Consider the following 12,067-nt stretch of genomic DNA (forward strand, 5'->3'; position numbering starts at 1 on the left):
TTGTATATATAAATTACTCAGTAGGAAAAAAATATGATGACGCCGGACAAATGTGAAATTTTTTGGTAAACATATACTATAATAAGGCTTGGGAGAAGTCATTATCTCTGGAGAGACTTTAATTTAGGCTGTACCTATCTGTGTAGCTCTCAGATCACTGTTGTTAGTTAGGTCATGCTAGTCTACTATATAGAGTATCTTCTCTCTAACAGCAAACATCTGATAGTTAAAGAACCAGAGGTGAGCTGGCACTAGCAGGCACAGCTCCCAAGAGCAGACATCAGGGCAACGACTGCACTAGAAAATTAAATAGGCCACAGAAGTCTTTATAATACAGAATTGTGGAAACACTACCGTTGAGGGGGCATGCATCCAAACACAGCCAAAACAAAACAGTTAAATTATATTCTCATGAAATTCATTAAGCGTTCCTTAATGAATAATATGTGTGGAGAAAGAAGACTCGAGGAAATACAGTGGGAAGTGTAAGTGTTGGTAAGTTCCTCTTTCCTCATCATTCCCAACCCCATTTTGACAGGACTCCTTCTGTTATTGAGAAGTTCCGGCCTGGAGGCCTGTGTGTGTCACGTTTGGAAAACAGAAAAGAGAAATCTTGAGCAATGAAGTATAAAGACATAATTTTGTCTTACTTAGAAAGAAAATATAAAAAATAGCAGGCCTTTAACCTTGTATAATTGGTCAGGTAAATTCAAACATTAACCGTGATGAGGTGCATGATGCTCCTTTTTAAGGGCACGAAGGCAGGTGCCCTCGCACATGCCATCAGCTGTTACTCTTTCCTCCAGCTCACTAATTGACCAAGGCCCAGTCCCTCTCATCCTGTTCACTTTATCCTGTGGGTAAATCAGCCAGGAACTGACTGTGTACAAAGCAACAACAATGACTTACTACAGTCAACGTGAATGCAATATTCTGCATCTGACAACCTTCATTTCCCCCCAATCCAAGGAGAGTATCAATATGTAGGTCATTTTAGAGTCAATAAAGTAACCGAAATAAAGAAGAGTGTCTTAGTACTAATTTCTTACCTACCATGCTTATCCGTTAACAAAAACATTATAATAGCTGCACCATTCAGATATAAAGCTCCTATGTCAAGCCCAGGCTTCAGAAGGAAAGCATCTTTCCTATCCACTATTTTCTCAAGGGAAGTACATGATATTTAATCTAAGGGCACCTCTTTTCAGATGTCAGAGTATATTCCACTTTTTAACTGAGTTGATGAGTATGATAATTAAGACAAAACACTCAGGACTCAGGTACGCTAGCCTACCATCTGACAAAACGAGAGTCACATCCTTGCCTAGTATTCCCTTAACAAAACTTGTGATATTTGACTAATGTTTTTAATTTAGAAAATATCACCTATCATCTAGGAAGTAAATATTATTTGTACATTTGTTTGAATTTGAATGTTGAAATATCTAGAAGATGGCAATCAGATGTCAGCACAGTTGAATACAATTAGCTGTTACACACAGAGATGACAAAACAAAAAGCTACCCCATCACCAAAATAACCTCATGCAACTGGGCATGCTGGGAAGTTCTTAACTTCCGTATTATTATTTCTGTATTTATAAAAATAAAAGACAACTTTTTATTGCAGCTATTACATGAATTAACTAAACTGTCTCTCCCTACTTTTAAGAAAGAGCTCTACTCTTCTCTACTAAAAAATGAGGACAGATATACATAAAGGTGATTTTCAAGTAATATTAATAAGACCAGGTCTTTACGGTATTGTATATGGAAAGATTAAATCATATAACTCACACTCTATTTCCCTGAACGATATCCACATAATCTTCAGAGCGAGCGTAGTATCCGTCAGGACTCAGTGCTCCCCAGAAGTTGGACCAAAGCTTTCCATGACGTGTCACAAGAGGAGCTATGATCTTCCTAAGAAAGAGAAACCCACACCACTACTAATTTATTATATATAAATAAATTACTATTATATATAAATTACTATTATATATATTATATATATAATATTTTTTTATTTTGTGATATATATATCACAAAATAAAATATCACAAAATAAAAAATATTAAACCAAACATCATTTCTTCAATGGATACACTGAAAATTTTCAATTATGTTAGCTAAAAAGATAAACAAAAGGGAAAAATTTATTGAATGTGCCAGCAAGATGTAACCTTAGTTACGTCTAAGGGAGTCAAACTAAATTACTTCATTGTATTTAAATTAAATTCTTTGTAGTATTTATATTAAATTCAAGTTTAACTGGCAAACTGAGCTGAAGTGAATTCTCTCTACAGTATTAAGGTAGTCAATGAATATTTGTTGAATGAAAACTAACACACACACACATACACACACACACACACACACACACACACACACACACGGGCTGAGACACTGAAGAGGCAATGTTCCTAAAACAAATCCTAATCACTTCATCTGTCCCCAGTACTTTATGACTTTTTAAACTGGGTTGTAGTTGTAAGCTGGCCCCACGGCAATGACTAGGTCAGCCTCTCCTTCAGAAAACAAAACAGAGATGCTGGCCTGGAACTGAAAGTCCCCTAGGAAACTGGAGTTTACATTTAATCGCTATTGCGATGGTGCTGAGAAACGGAACTTTGAGCAGGCTCCAATGCATCTCAGTCCCTAACCTGAGAGGTTATAGATGAGGAGAGACCTTGAAACCTGTCCTCCTTCCCTGCTTTTACGGCCTCACCTTGTCCCCACTCTCCTCATGTGAACCGAGAACAGTATGAGGCAGCTCTGCGGCAGTGACACAGAACCACCCAGCCCGCAAGTCTGTATGAGTACAATAATAAATGTCTACTGTTTACAGTTTACCCCACTGGTGGCCTTTCGGTATAACCATAGAAAACATAGTGAGGCACTGTGACAATATTCCACCTTAATATCTATTCAGAAAGTGGTCCCTTTGAGACAAACTCAGTACACATTTGAAATAGGCCAGGTTTTCCCTTGGGAAATCTTATTTATAATATCAACATTTTCCAAATGAGTAAAAAGTCTGATGTTGCTTTGTGTTTCATTTTATATTGCCACGGTGCCATACAATTTAAGAAAAGCTCACTTGATTCTTCTAAGGTGCTTATGGACTGGACATTCTCCACAAGAATACTAATTCAAAACGTCTAATACATGGGAAGGTCAGCTGGCCTCTTTCTTCTGCATGTACAAAAGTAAGATAAATATATAAAATACTATATACCAAGGCTAGAGACAACGCTCAGTCATCAAGGGTACTGGCTCACGCTAGGAGTGATGGTGCACACCTGTAATTCCAGCACTCTGGGAGATAAGAGGCCGGTGATCTCTGTGAGTTCAAGGCCAGCCTGGTCTACAAAGTGAGTCCAGGACAGCCAAGGCTGTGTACAGAGAAACCTTGTCTCAAAACAAAACAAAAACAAAAAACCCCAAGAAAACAAAAACAAACAAACCGAAAGAAATAATTTTATAAATTCAGAGAGTGATGAGTCAATGTCCATAACTGACATCAAGTATTTTAACAGTTAAAATAAAAAAGAAAGGGGCTGGAGAGATGGCCCACTAATTATGAACACTGGCTGTTTTTCTACAGGACGTGGGTAAAATTCCCAGCACCCACATGGCAGCTCACAACTGTGTAAAACTCCAGCCTCAGGGGATCCAACACCCCTGACACAAACATCTATGCAGGAAAAGATAGCAATTTGCATAAAACAAATATAAATATTACAAATTGTTTTTTAAAAGACAAAAGAAATCTTATAATTTATAATCTCAGGTGCTCCTGAAGCATTATACCGAGGGACTTGGAAACCAATGCTTTCCTGCTGTGTGCCTTGGTATTTTTTAAGAATGGAAAATGTGAGGCTAGGATCTGGGGGAGATGACTTCTCTTATTCCTAAGACGTAAAATTTGGAACAACAAAATAGGTGGCGGAAACAGAGGGGAAACAGAACCTGACAGGTGCTCCAAAGCGCCATATCCTACTCCAAACCTCTCACCTGCACTCAAGTCCTCGTTATCTCACACATAATGTTACGTGTACATTTCTAATGGAAACTTCAGACTCAGATAAAGAATCAAGAACCACAGAGATCATAGAAATGTAGACTTTTTTAACTGAGAAATCCATGGAACTAGGAACCATTTGTTTTACAAGTCAGTAAACAGGAAGGACTAAAAAAGGCAATTGAGTTCCTTTTGAAATGAACTTTATTTTTCAGACCATTTAAACCTTTGATTAATATTAAGTGGAATGCATATTTAATACCTGGTATGAAGTAATTGCTGCACTAGGACAGTAACTAAGAATCAAATAACTACCCAAACTCTCATAAGATAATCTCATCTGTGCTGGTTAGTTTTAACTCTCAACCTGACAAAAGTCAGCATCACAAAGGAGGAGTTTTAATGAAGAGATTTGCACATCAGGTTGGCCAATGAGGATGTCAGAGGGGGGATTATCTTAACTGTTAACTGATGTAGGATGACTCAGCCTGTTGTGGGTGGCACCACTCCCTACACAGGAGATTCTGGGCAGTAACAAAAGGGAGGAAAGCTAGCAACAGGATCAGCAGTAGCTGTAGTAATACGAGTAGGATGAAGACCCTTGTATCCATAATATCTTCATTCCATTTCAATTAGAGTCAGTGAGAGCAGGGGCTCTGTGACATTCAGTTCAACAGCAAATGCAGGTACTGCTGGCTGTGGAACCATCAGAATACCTGAATTATCTAATTTCAGAACTATGACTCTATGAAATAACTGATGTACTTTATGAAAGCCTATATTTAAATATCTATGAATGCTAAAAAAATTCAAAAACTTACTAGTATCAGATACATTGATAATATAATTATACTTAGCTTTAAATAGAAAAATAAATATCATTGGACAGCCACTTTTAGACCGCCAGTGTTACTGAAGAGTTTTGTTTGTAAGATTGCTAATAGAGTATTGAGTACTGGGAGCACAGAAGGGACGGAAGACAGGGACTTAGCGAAACTGGAATGTGCCTTACTTCAATTTAGTACACACTTATGTAGAGAGCCCACACAGATGTGGGAGATTATCCCATTACTAATGAGTTCATGCTAAGTCTTAGTACCTGTTTTGTTCGATCAAAATTTTTAAAGTCCTTGGGTTTGTCAAAACAACATCTGCATCCACACTAAAGTAGTAGTCACACTTTTCATCCTGACGGCAGAAATCCCTGAGGTTGAGAAGGAAAATGAAATAAGCGTTAGATAAAATCTCCTGCTTGAAACCATTAGTGTAAAGCAAATGTAAGTGCGGATGCTCTGATGTATTTTTCAATCAAAACTGACTTGATGCCGAAAATCCCTGACTCATCAACACGGGTAGACATCGCTCTAATTTTAGGCCAAGTGAGCTATAGTTTCATGTCACTAAATATTTTAAGGCATAAAAACATCTAGGAGCCATGGGGATGGCTCGGTGTATGATAGTGCTTGCTATGCAAGCATTAGGTCTCATGCCCTGAATCCATGTAAGGAGCTGAGCATGGGTCAACAGGCAGGCCAGGCCGCAAGCTGCAGGCCTGTAACCTCAGCAGGTTCTCACACAGAGAGCGGTGGCTGGGAGTGGCTGGCCTCCAGCCTGGTTCCAGGGACGTAAGAGATGCTGCCTCAAGGGAATAAGGTGGATGTTGGTAGATAAGGATATCTGATGTCCTGCTCTGGCTTCTGGATACATAATAGGTGCACACACATATGCACACACATCCAAAACATCTGGGAATTTGTGAAACTTGTAAACGCTTTCTTAAGGAAGATGTTATGTATATTTTAAATTACTTTTTACATGCAAACACATAGATAAACACAATGAAATACTATACTTACAATAATTCAGATTTTTTAGGGGTTTCTGTTTTTTGTCTTGGTTTCTGTTTTTGATTAGTGTGTGTGTGTGTGTGTGTGTGTGTGTGTAAGTGTGGTGATGGAGATTAATCCCACCCTTACACATGATAAGACCACTCACTACAAACCTAGACCCACAGAACTTCATTTGAAAGAGATTATGGAGATGACGTTAAGAGCTCCTCAAGTATTGGTATTTTACGCTTGACTGCACAGAATGTTTTTTTTAAGACAGCAGTGTCCTGCCTGCTCGCTCTTTTCCTAGGAGAGCCTGCAGAGTTATCAGCAGGGATGGCAAGGATTGAGCCACGCCAACACCAAGCTGACCTGTGACATTCTTCACGTGTTCCAGCTTCGGCATGAGGGATTCTCTGGCCTGCTTCATCTCTCCACCCTGACAACTGGCCCCGCTGACCACTTTCTGCTCTTAAGTCCATTTTTTTTTTCAAAGTAGCTGCCATTCAGGACAGCTGATAGAAAGACTTACAGCAGTCATGCAAACCAGCAGAAAGAGCAAGTACTGAATGGGGACTCGAGAAACTGTCCAAGGATTGAGCTACAGGCATTCCTGACTATTCTAAAGGCCCTTCCCAAGCAGAACCCTGAGCTGTGGGCTGGAATTACACAGTACAAGGCATGAGAGTCAACAACAGTCACGAATGTTTGCCTTTGTGCAAGCAGCTCTCAAAGTCATATGTTTGCCTTTGTGCAAAGTCATATGTTTGCCTTTGTGCAAGCAGCTCTCAAAATGTCTGCATTATCAGCTTGGCATTCGCCGAAGACACGAGTGCTCTGTGAGCAGAATTTGACACAGACTCTATTGGAAGTTTTAAAGGACCCCAAACAGCTCTTCCACGTATACACAATTAGCAATGTCATGTAGATATATTTCCCACAGGTGGCCTTTTGATGGTGAATTTAAATGGAAGCCATTGCTACTACAGTCATAATATTCACTGTCGTTTTGTGTTGATCTTTATCTCCAGTTCAATTCGTAACCAGATTAAATGTTTTGACTCGGTTTAAAGAAAAATATAAGAAACTTGTACAGTCACACCCGTGTAACTACACCCTGCAGAACTTATGCCCATGGCTGTATCTGTGATGCCAATGCAAACAGGTGCCTTGCAACCTTAATGGAATAATTTGGGGGAAGTTTTTTTCTCAGTGTTCATCTACTAGAATAACAAGCCAGTACAAACTATTCAGACATACATTCCCATGTTTCTCGCTTCCGCTTGACTTAGATTTTCCTCCGGTCCTACGATTTTTATTACACTGATCTCATGTTTAGCTTTATCAACAAACACCTTGATGTCCTTTTCATGATAAACTTCCTGTAACATTTTAAACAGAAAAACATTAGAAAAGAGACTATCTGAATTATTCATAAAGACAGTGCATCATTTTGAAAGTGTGAATTATATGATTCACAGTTGCTCAATTACAGAATATGCATTTAACTATCATTTGAAAAATCACACAAAAGAACATTAAATCCATTTACATCAATATCCAAAAAGAGAAGCTGCTTCAAAAATATTTCAGTATTTGCTTATTGGTTAAGTCTTGCAATAATATTTAAATGCTAGTCATTAAAAAAAAAAAGAGGATTTGAACTGAAGGGGGAAAAATTTGTTGCCTAATAATCTTAGACATTTGCTCTAAAAATCCAGAAAAGTGGGTCTATTAAATATGACATTAATCTGTTATTACTATAAACAGTTGTGCAAAATAAGATGTAACAATAATCTGAATCCTAAGACTGCCATTAAGACAACCTATGAAAACGTTTTAGTGAAAAAAGCTGTTTGATAAATTCACATTGACTGACATGTAGCAGCGGGCAGTGTAAAACCATCGATTTGCATGATTCCGTCATATTGAAGTTCAGGTGGATTCTCTCTCCAGCACCAGATCGTGAGGAGCTTTTCATGCAGCACATCTCACTCCGCCTTCTCAAACGTGCTGTCACAGCACAGTGAGCTCAGTTGTCACGTAAGGCTGCATGACACAGCCTTAACCCAATGATAAAACTGGAACTTACGGCCATTTTTAAAACCATGTAAAACCCAAACAAAAAGCACAATACCATGAAAGTAAAAAAGTCTGTGTTAAGTATCTCTATTACTATTAACTTTGGACAGTAAATGTCTGATATTTACTCCTTGAACTATTAAAGGTGGGCTTCTGCAATTTTAAAACAGTCTCCAGAAAAATAAATGATTACGAAACATCCAAAAAGACAACAGTTAAACAAAAACCTATTACCAGAAAAATAGAAAATAGCATGCTTCATGGCTGTCAACTTTTTCTACAAGGAGTAAGAACTAACTTTCAGCAAAAGAAAACAAATATTAACAGAAATGACTATGCTTAAGTTATATGTTTGGGAGGCTATGAATGTCTTGTAAAAAAAATAGTAACAAATTCCTCTGAAGAGCATGCCACTTTGAGATGGATGGAAGTTGTGCTCTCTCTAGAGAGATTCAGTTCTGATGTTATGGTGTTATTGCTAGAAAATCATCGATGGCCATTTTATAACAGAAAGCACCAAAGTCACCTGTATGCGAAGGAACAGAGGCTCTTCCGCACATCTTTCACTGACAAGCTGTCTGAAAATGGCTAATAGTCAGTCATTCTGATCTACAGAAATGGTCAATTCCATGCAGCTCAGCCTCATATTAGATTCACTTTCCAGTCTTAACACAGAACGGAAGTAACCCCTTCCACTCCACTCAAGAGAATTCTCACCTGCAACACCCATAACTGAAATACTTACTCTGTTATGAATAAACAGCTGAAGCGCTTCTTTGGGATAATCCAATGTTAACAGTAAGTCCAAGAATCGAGGTAGAAAGGGGGTTGGTTGCTCAATAAAGACACCTATTGTTACCTTTGGATGGATCTATGTTTACAGCAAATACAAAAACAAATTATGATCATTATGACTTTAAATTCTACTCAAATCTTACGCAGTACCACAGTGGGGGGAGGAGGGGGCAAGCAAAAACAACGACAAAACATCAGCATTATCACTATACTTGCATCAACCTCTGATCCTGATCCTCTAGCACTGCAAATCAATTTCTCGGAAGACAATCAAAGTGATTTTATTAAATCACATCCTTTCCCTGTAACTTGCATTTATAACTTAATGTAAGTTTTATCCTATTCATTGTATGAATGTAGAATAAAGCCCACCTGGGTGATCCATTTCCCTCAAGGTTGTTCTCAAAGACATAAATGCTGTTTCTAAAAAAGAAACACCAGGATTCTAGGCCAGGGGTTTCCTTATAGGTAGAGTGCCTACCTTTCCCTGGACATGGAGAAGGAGGAGAGATGGGGAGAAAGGAAAAAAGAAAAGGAGGAAGACATGCCTTTAATCACAGAACTTGGGGAAACATAGGCAGGTGGACCTCTGTGAGTTCAAGACCAGCCTGGTCTACAAAGTAAGTCCAGGACAGCCAAAGCTATCCAGAGAAACCATGTTTTGAACCCTACCCCCCAAAAAAGAGAGTAAGACAGTAAGAGGGTAAGAAGAGGAACAATCTCATCTTATTAATAGGCTTTTTGTTTCTATATTTTATATAAAAACTACTTTCTTTCATTAATATTTTATTTTGTTAAAGTAAAAATTTTCATGTATGTTCTTAAATCTGCTTTAAGAATGTTTAGGTGTAGTTTCCCTCTTTTGTTCTTTATATGAAAATATCTAGATTATATATTGACCACGGCAGTCTTTGTGATGGGTGGATTTGGTAAGGCTCCTGGCTTGAAATGGTTACAAGTAAGGAGATAAAGCTGACAAAGAAGTGAACTAGTATGTATGCAACCCAAACCGGAAGGCTTCATGGAGCCCAGACATGTTGAGCAAGCCCACTGCCACTGCACTAGACTCTCAGACCCAGAAATTCAGATGTGTTTTGATCCGATGTGGTAAGTGTTGAAATCGGCTATTTCTTCCCTTCTCTCCACACACACATATCCCTCCATTACCTGAATAAGTGAACATATGTTCGCAAGAAAGTGAGCAAGCCTGTGCACTGTGCTTTATCGGTTCATTCATCCCAACAGTGGCCATCAGATGTGTAAATAAATGAAAGAAACGGGAAACAGCACTTTTACACTCTAGGAGCTTTCAGTTTAATGGAGGAAAGGAGTCAAGAGTAGAACACAATCTTCTCTTCGTGTATCATTCAATGACTTCATGCCTTAGAAGCTATTGGCCATCCCTCACTTACACAGAAGCAAGACAAAGCTCAGGATAATTTAGGGAAATTACATACTTCTATTTTAGTTTTTTAAAAAAATAACAGTGGGAACAACAGCTAAACATTTATTAAACACTAAATATTTCTAAAACATGGACACGTATAGCCAGTCAAATGTCTTAGGTAGTAAAGGTTACTGCCACAAAGCCTGTCAATGTGACTCACAGGATTCACATAGGAAGAGGAGAGAACACACTCTTGCAAGGTGCCCTCTGACCTCCACACGCACAGATAGAATGCACACAAACACATGCACAGCATAACATAAATAAATAAAAATGTAACGGAAAGTTAATCTTAACCCAATGATTTAGGTGTGCAATGACACACACCCAAACGTACACTGGAGCTGAGATCTTAACTCCAACACGTGTGTAATTTCTATGTCCCCATTTTATGACCACCACCTTTTGAAACTAACTGAGTAAGTTGCTTTCCTGCTCCAGCACATTGTAGGAAGTTGCAAATCAAATAGTTAAGAATGAAATTATTTATAAGCAAAAAAAAAAAAAAAAAATTTATATGTTCAATAAAAAAACCTCAACACTAACATTTTTATCCTTGAACCAGAAAGTTTATATTAGAAGGGAAAATCCAAACAGAAGGAATTAATTCTCCTTCCAGAGGACAACACCATTTTCTGCAAAAAAGATCAAGACAAATGTTTCAACATCGCTGCTGTGCAGACTCATTCAGGAGTGCTCTGGCTTGCTCTCCAGATAGGAAACATTTAGTTTGTTGCTTAAAAGTCTGGCCAAAAAAACCTTACTTTCAAGCAACATAGAGCTCCATTCAGAAGTTACTAAATGCAGACAATTTACTTTTTATCCTCCCTTTAGGCAGCAGTGAAAAGACAAGCATTCATCTTGGGAGTTCCAGTGTGCTGCTCGGGGGACCTCGCCGCTCCACAGATGCTGCGGTCACGGGTTTCTCCAGGGACTTTATTTTTACCTGTGCTGCTTTACCCTCCCTGACATGCTGTTGGTGCACAAGTCCCTCATGGCCAGCGAGTGCAACTTTCAGCTGTTAGTGGTTTCAAAACAATTCAAAAGGACAAGCCTATAGATTTTCTCAGTCCCTGTACCTTTACATTATAAATCCATTATCTAATAGTCAATGGACACTATAAAACAATTTGCCTTTTTCCTGAGTCACTACATTTTGTTACAATGTAGATTTTCTCTCTTTTCTCTCTCTCTTTCTTTTTTCTCTCCCTCTTTCTTTATTATAATTTATTCACTTTGTATTCTGGTGTACCACCCTCCCTTCCACTTCTCCCTTTATTCCCCTCCCCTAGTCCACTGATAGGGGAGATCCTCCTCCCCTTCTGTTTGAACCTATACTATCAGGTCTCATCAGGACAGGCTGCATCATCTTCCTCAGTGGCCTGGCAAGGCTGCAACACCAGGGGGACGTGATCAGAGATCCAGCCACTGAGGTCATGTCAGAGACAGTCCCTGTTACCCTTACTAGAGAAACCTACTTGGAAACTGAGCAGCCTATGGGCTTCACCAAAAGCTTCTGTAAAGCAAAGGACAGTGTCAACAGAACAAAACGACAGCCTACAGACCAGGAAAAGATCTTCACCAACCTGACATCTGACAAAAGACTAATATACAGAACAATGTAGATTTTTCAATACAAGTTTATGCAAATAAATTCCACTTACTTCTACTGTGGACAAGTCAATTGTGTCAAAGTCGCAAAGAGCACAGCCATTTTCCTGTGTCCATGAATTTGGAACATAGTTTCCGAAGTAATTCAGAAGAATCTATGATGCAGGAAAATGCAGGAAAAACAGATGAACAGTAGTCATTACCCACAAAGGTTCTCATAAAGCTTCATGGGATTCTGTCTGTTTGGGGTGCATTCCCCTAATCACAGTAACACCTATCA

General features: G+C 38.7%; 1 protein-coding gene across 2 annotated transcripts in view; it reads right to left on the minus strand.

Annotated features, from left to right (window-relative positions):
• Plod2 (procollagen-lysine,2-oxoglutarate 5-dioxygenase 2) overlaps nt 1–12,067 on the minus strand; it is a 70,807-nt gene that overhangs the window by 8,305 nt on the left and 50,435 nt on the right. For both annotated transcript variants that reach the window (XM_021642337.2, XM_021642336.2), the window contains exons 8-12: nt 11,841–11,942; nt 8,680–8,805; nt 7,113–7,234; nt 5,123–5,227; nt 1,797–1,922 (exon numbers count right to left, since the gene is read on the minus strand). In XM_021642337.2, coding sequence (XP_021498012.1) covers nt 1,797–1,922; nt 5,123–5,227; nt 7,113–7,234; nt 8,680–8,805; nt 11,841–11,942 — 581 coding nt within the window. The remainder of the gene's footprint in view (nt 1–1,796; nt 1,923–5,122; nt 5,228–7,112; nt 7,235–8,679; nt 8,806–11,840; nt 11,943–12,067) is intronic.

This window comes from Meriones unguiculatus, chromosome 6 (assembly GCF_030254825.1).
Source record: "Meriones unguiculatus strain TT.TT164.6M chromosome 6, Bangor_MerUng_6.1, whole genome shotgun sequence".
Taxonomy (NCBI): domain Eukaryota; kingdom Metazoa; phylum Chordata; class Mammalia; order Rodentia; family Muridae; genus Meriones; species Meriones unguiculatus.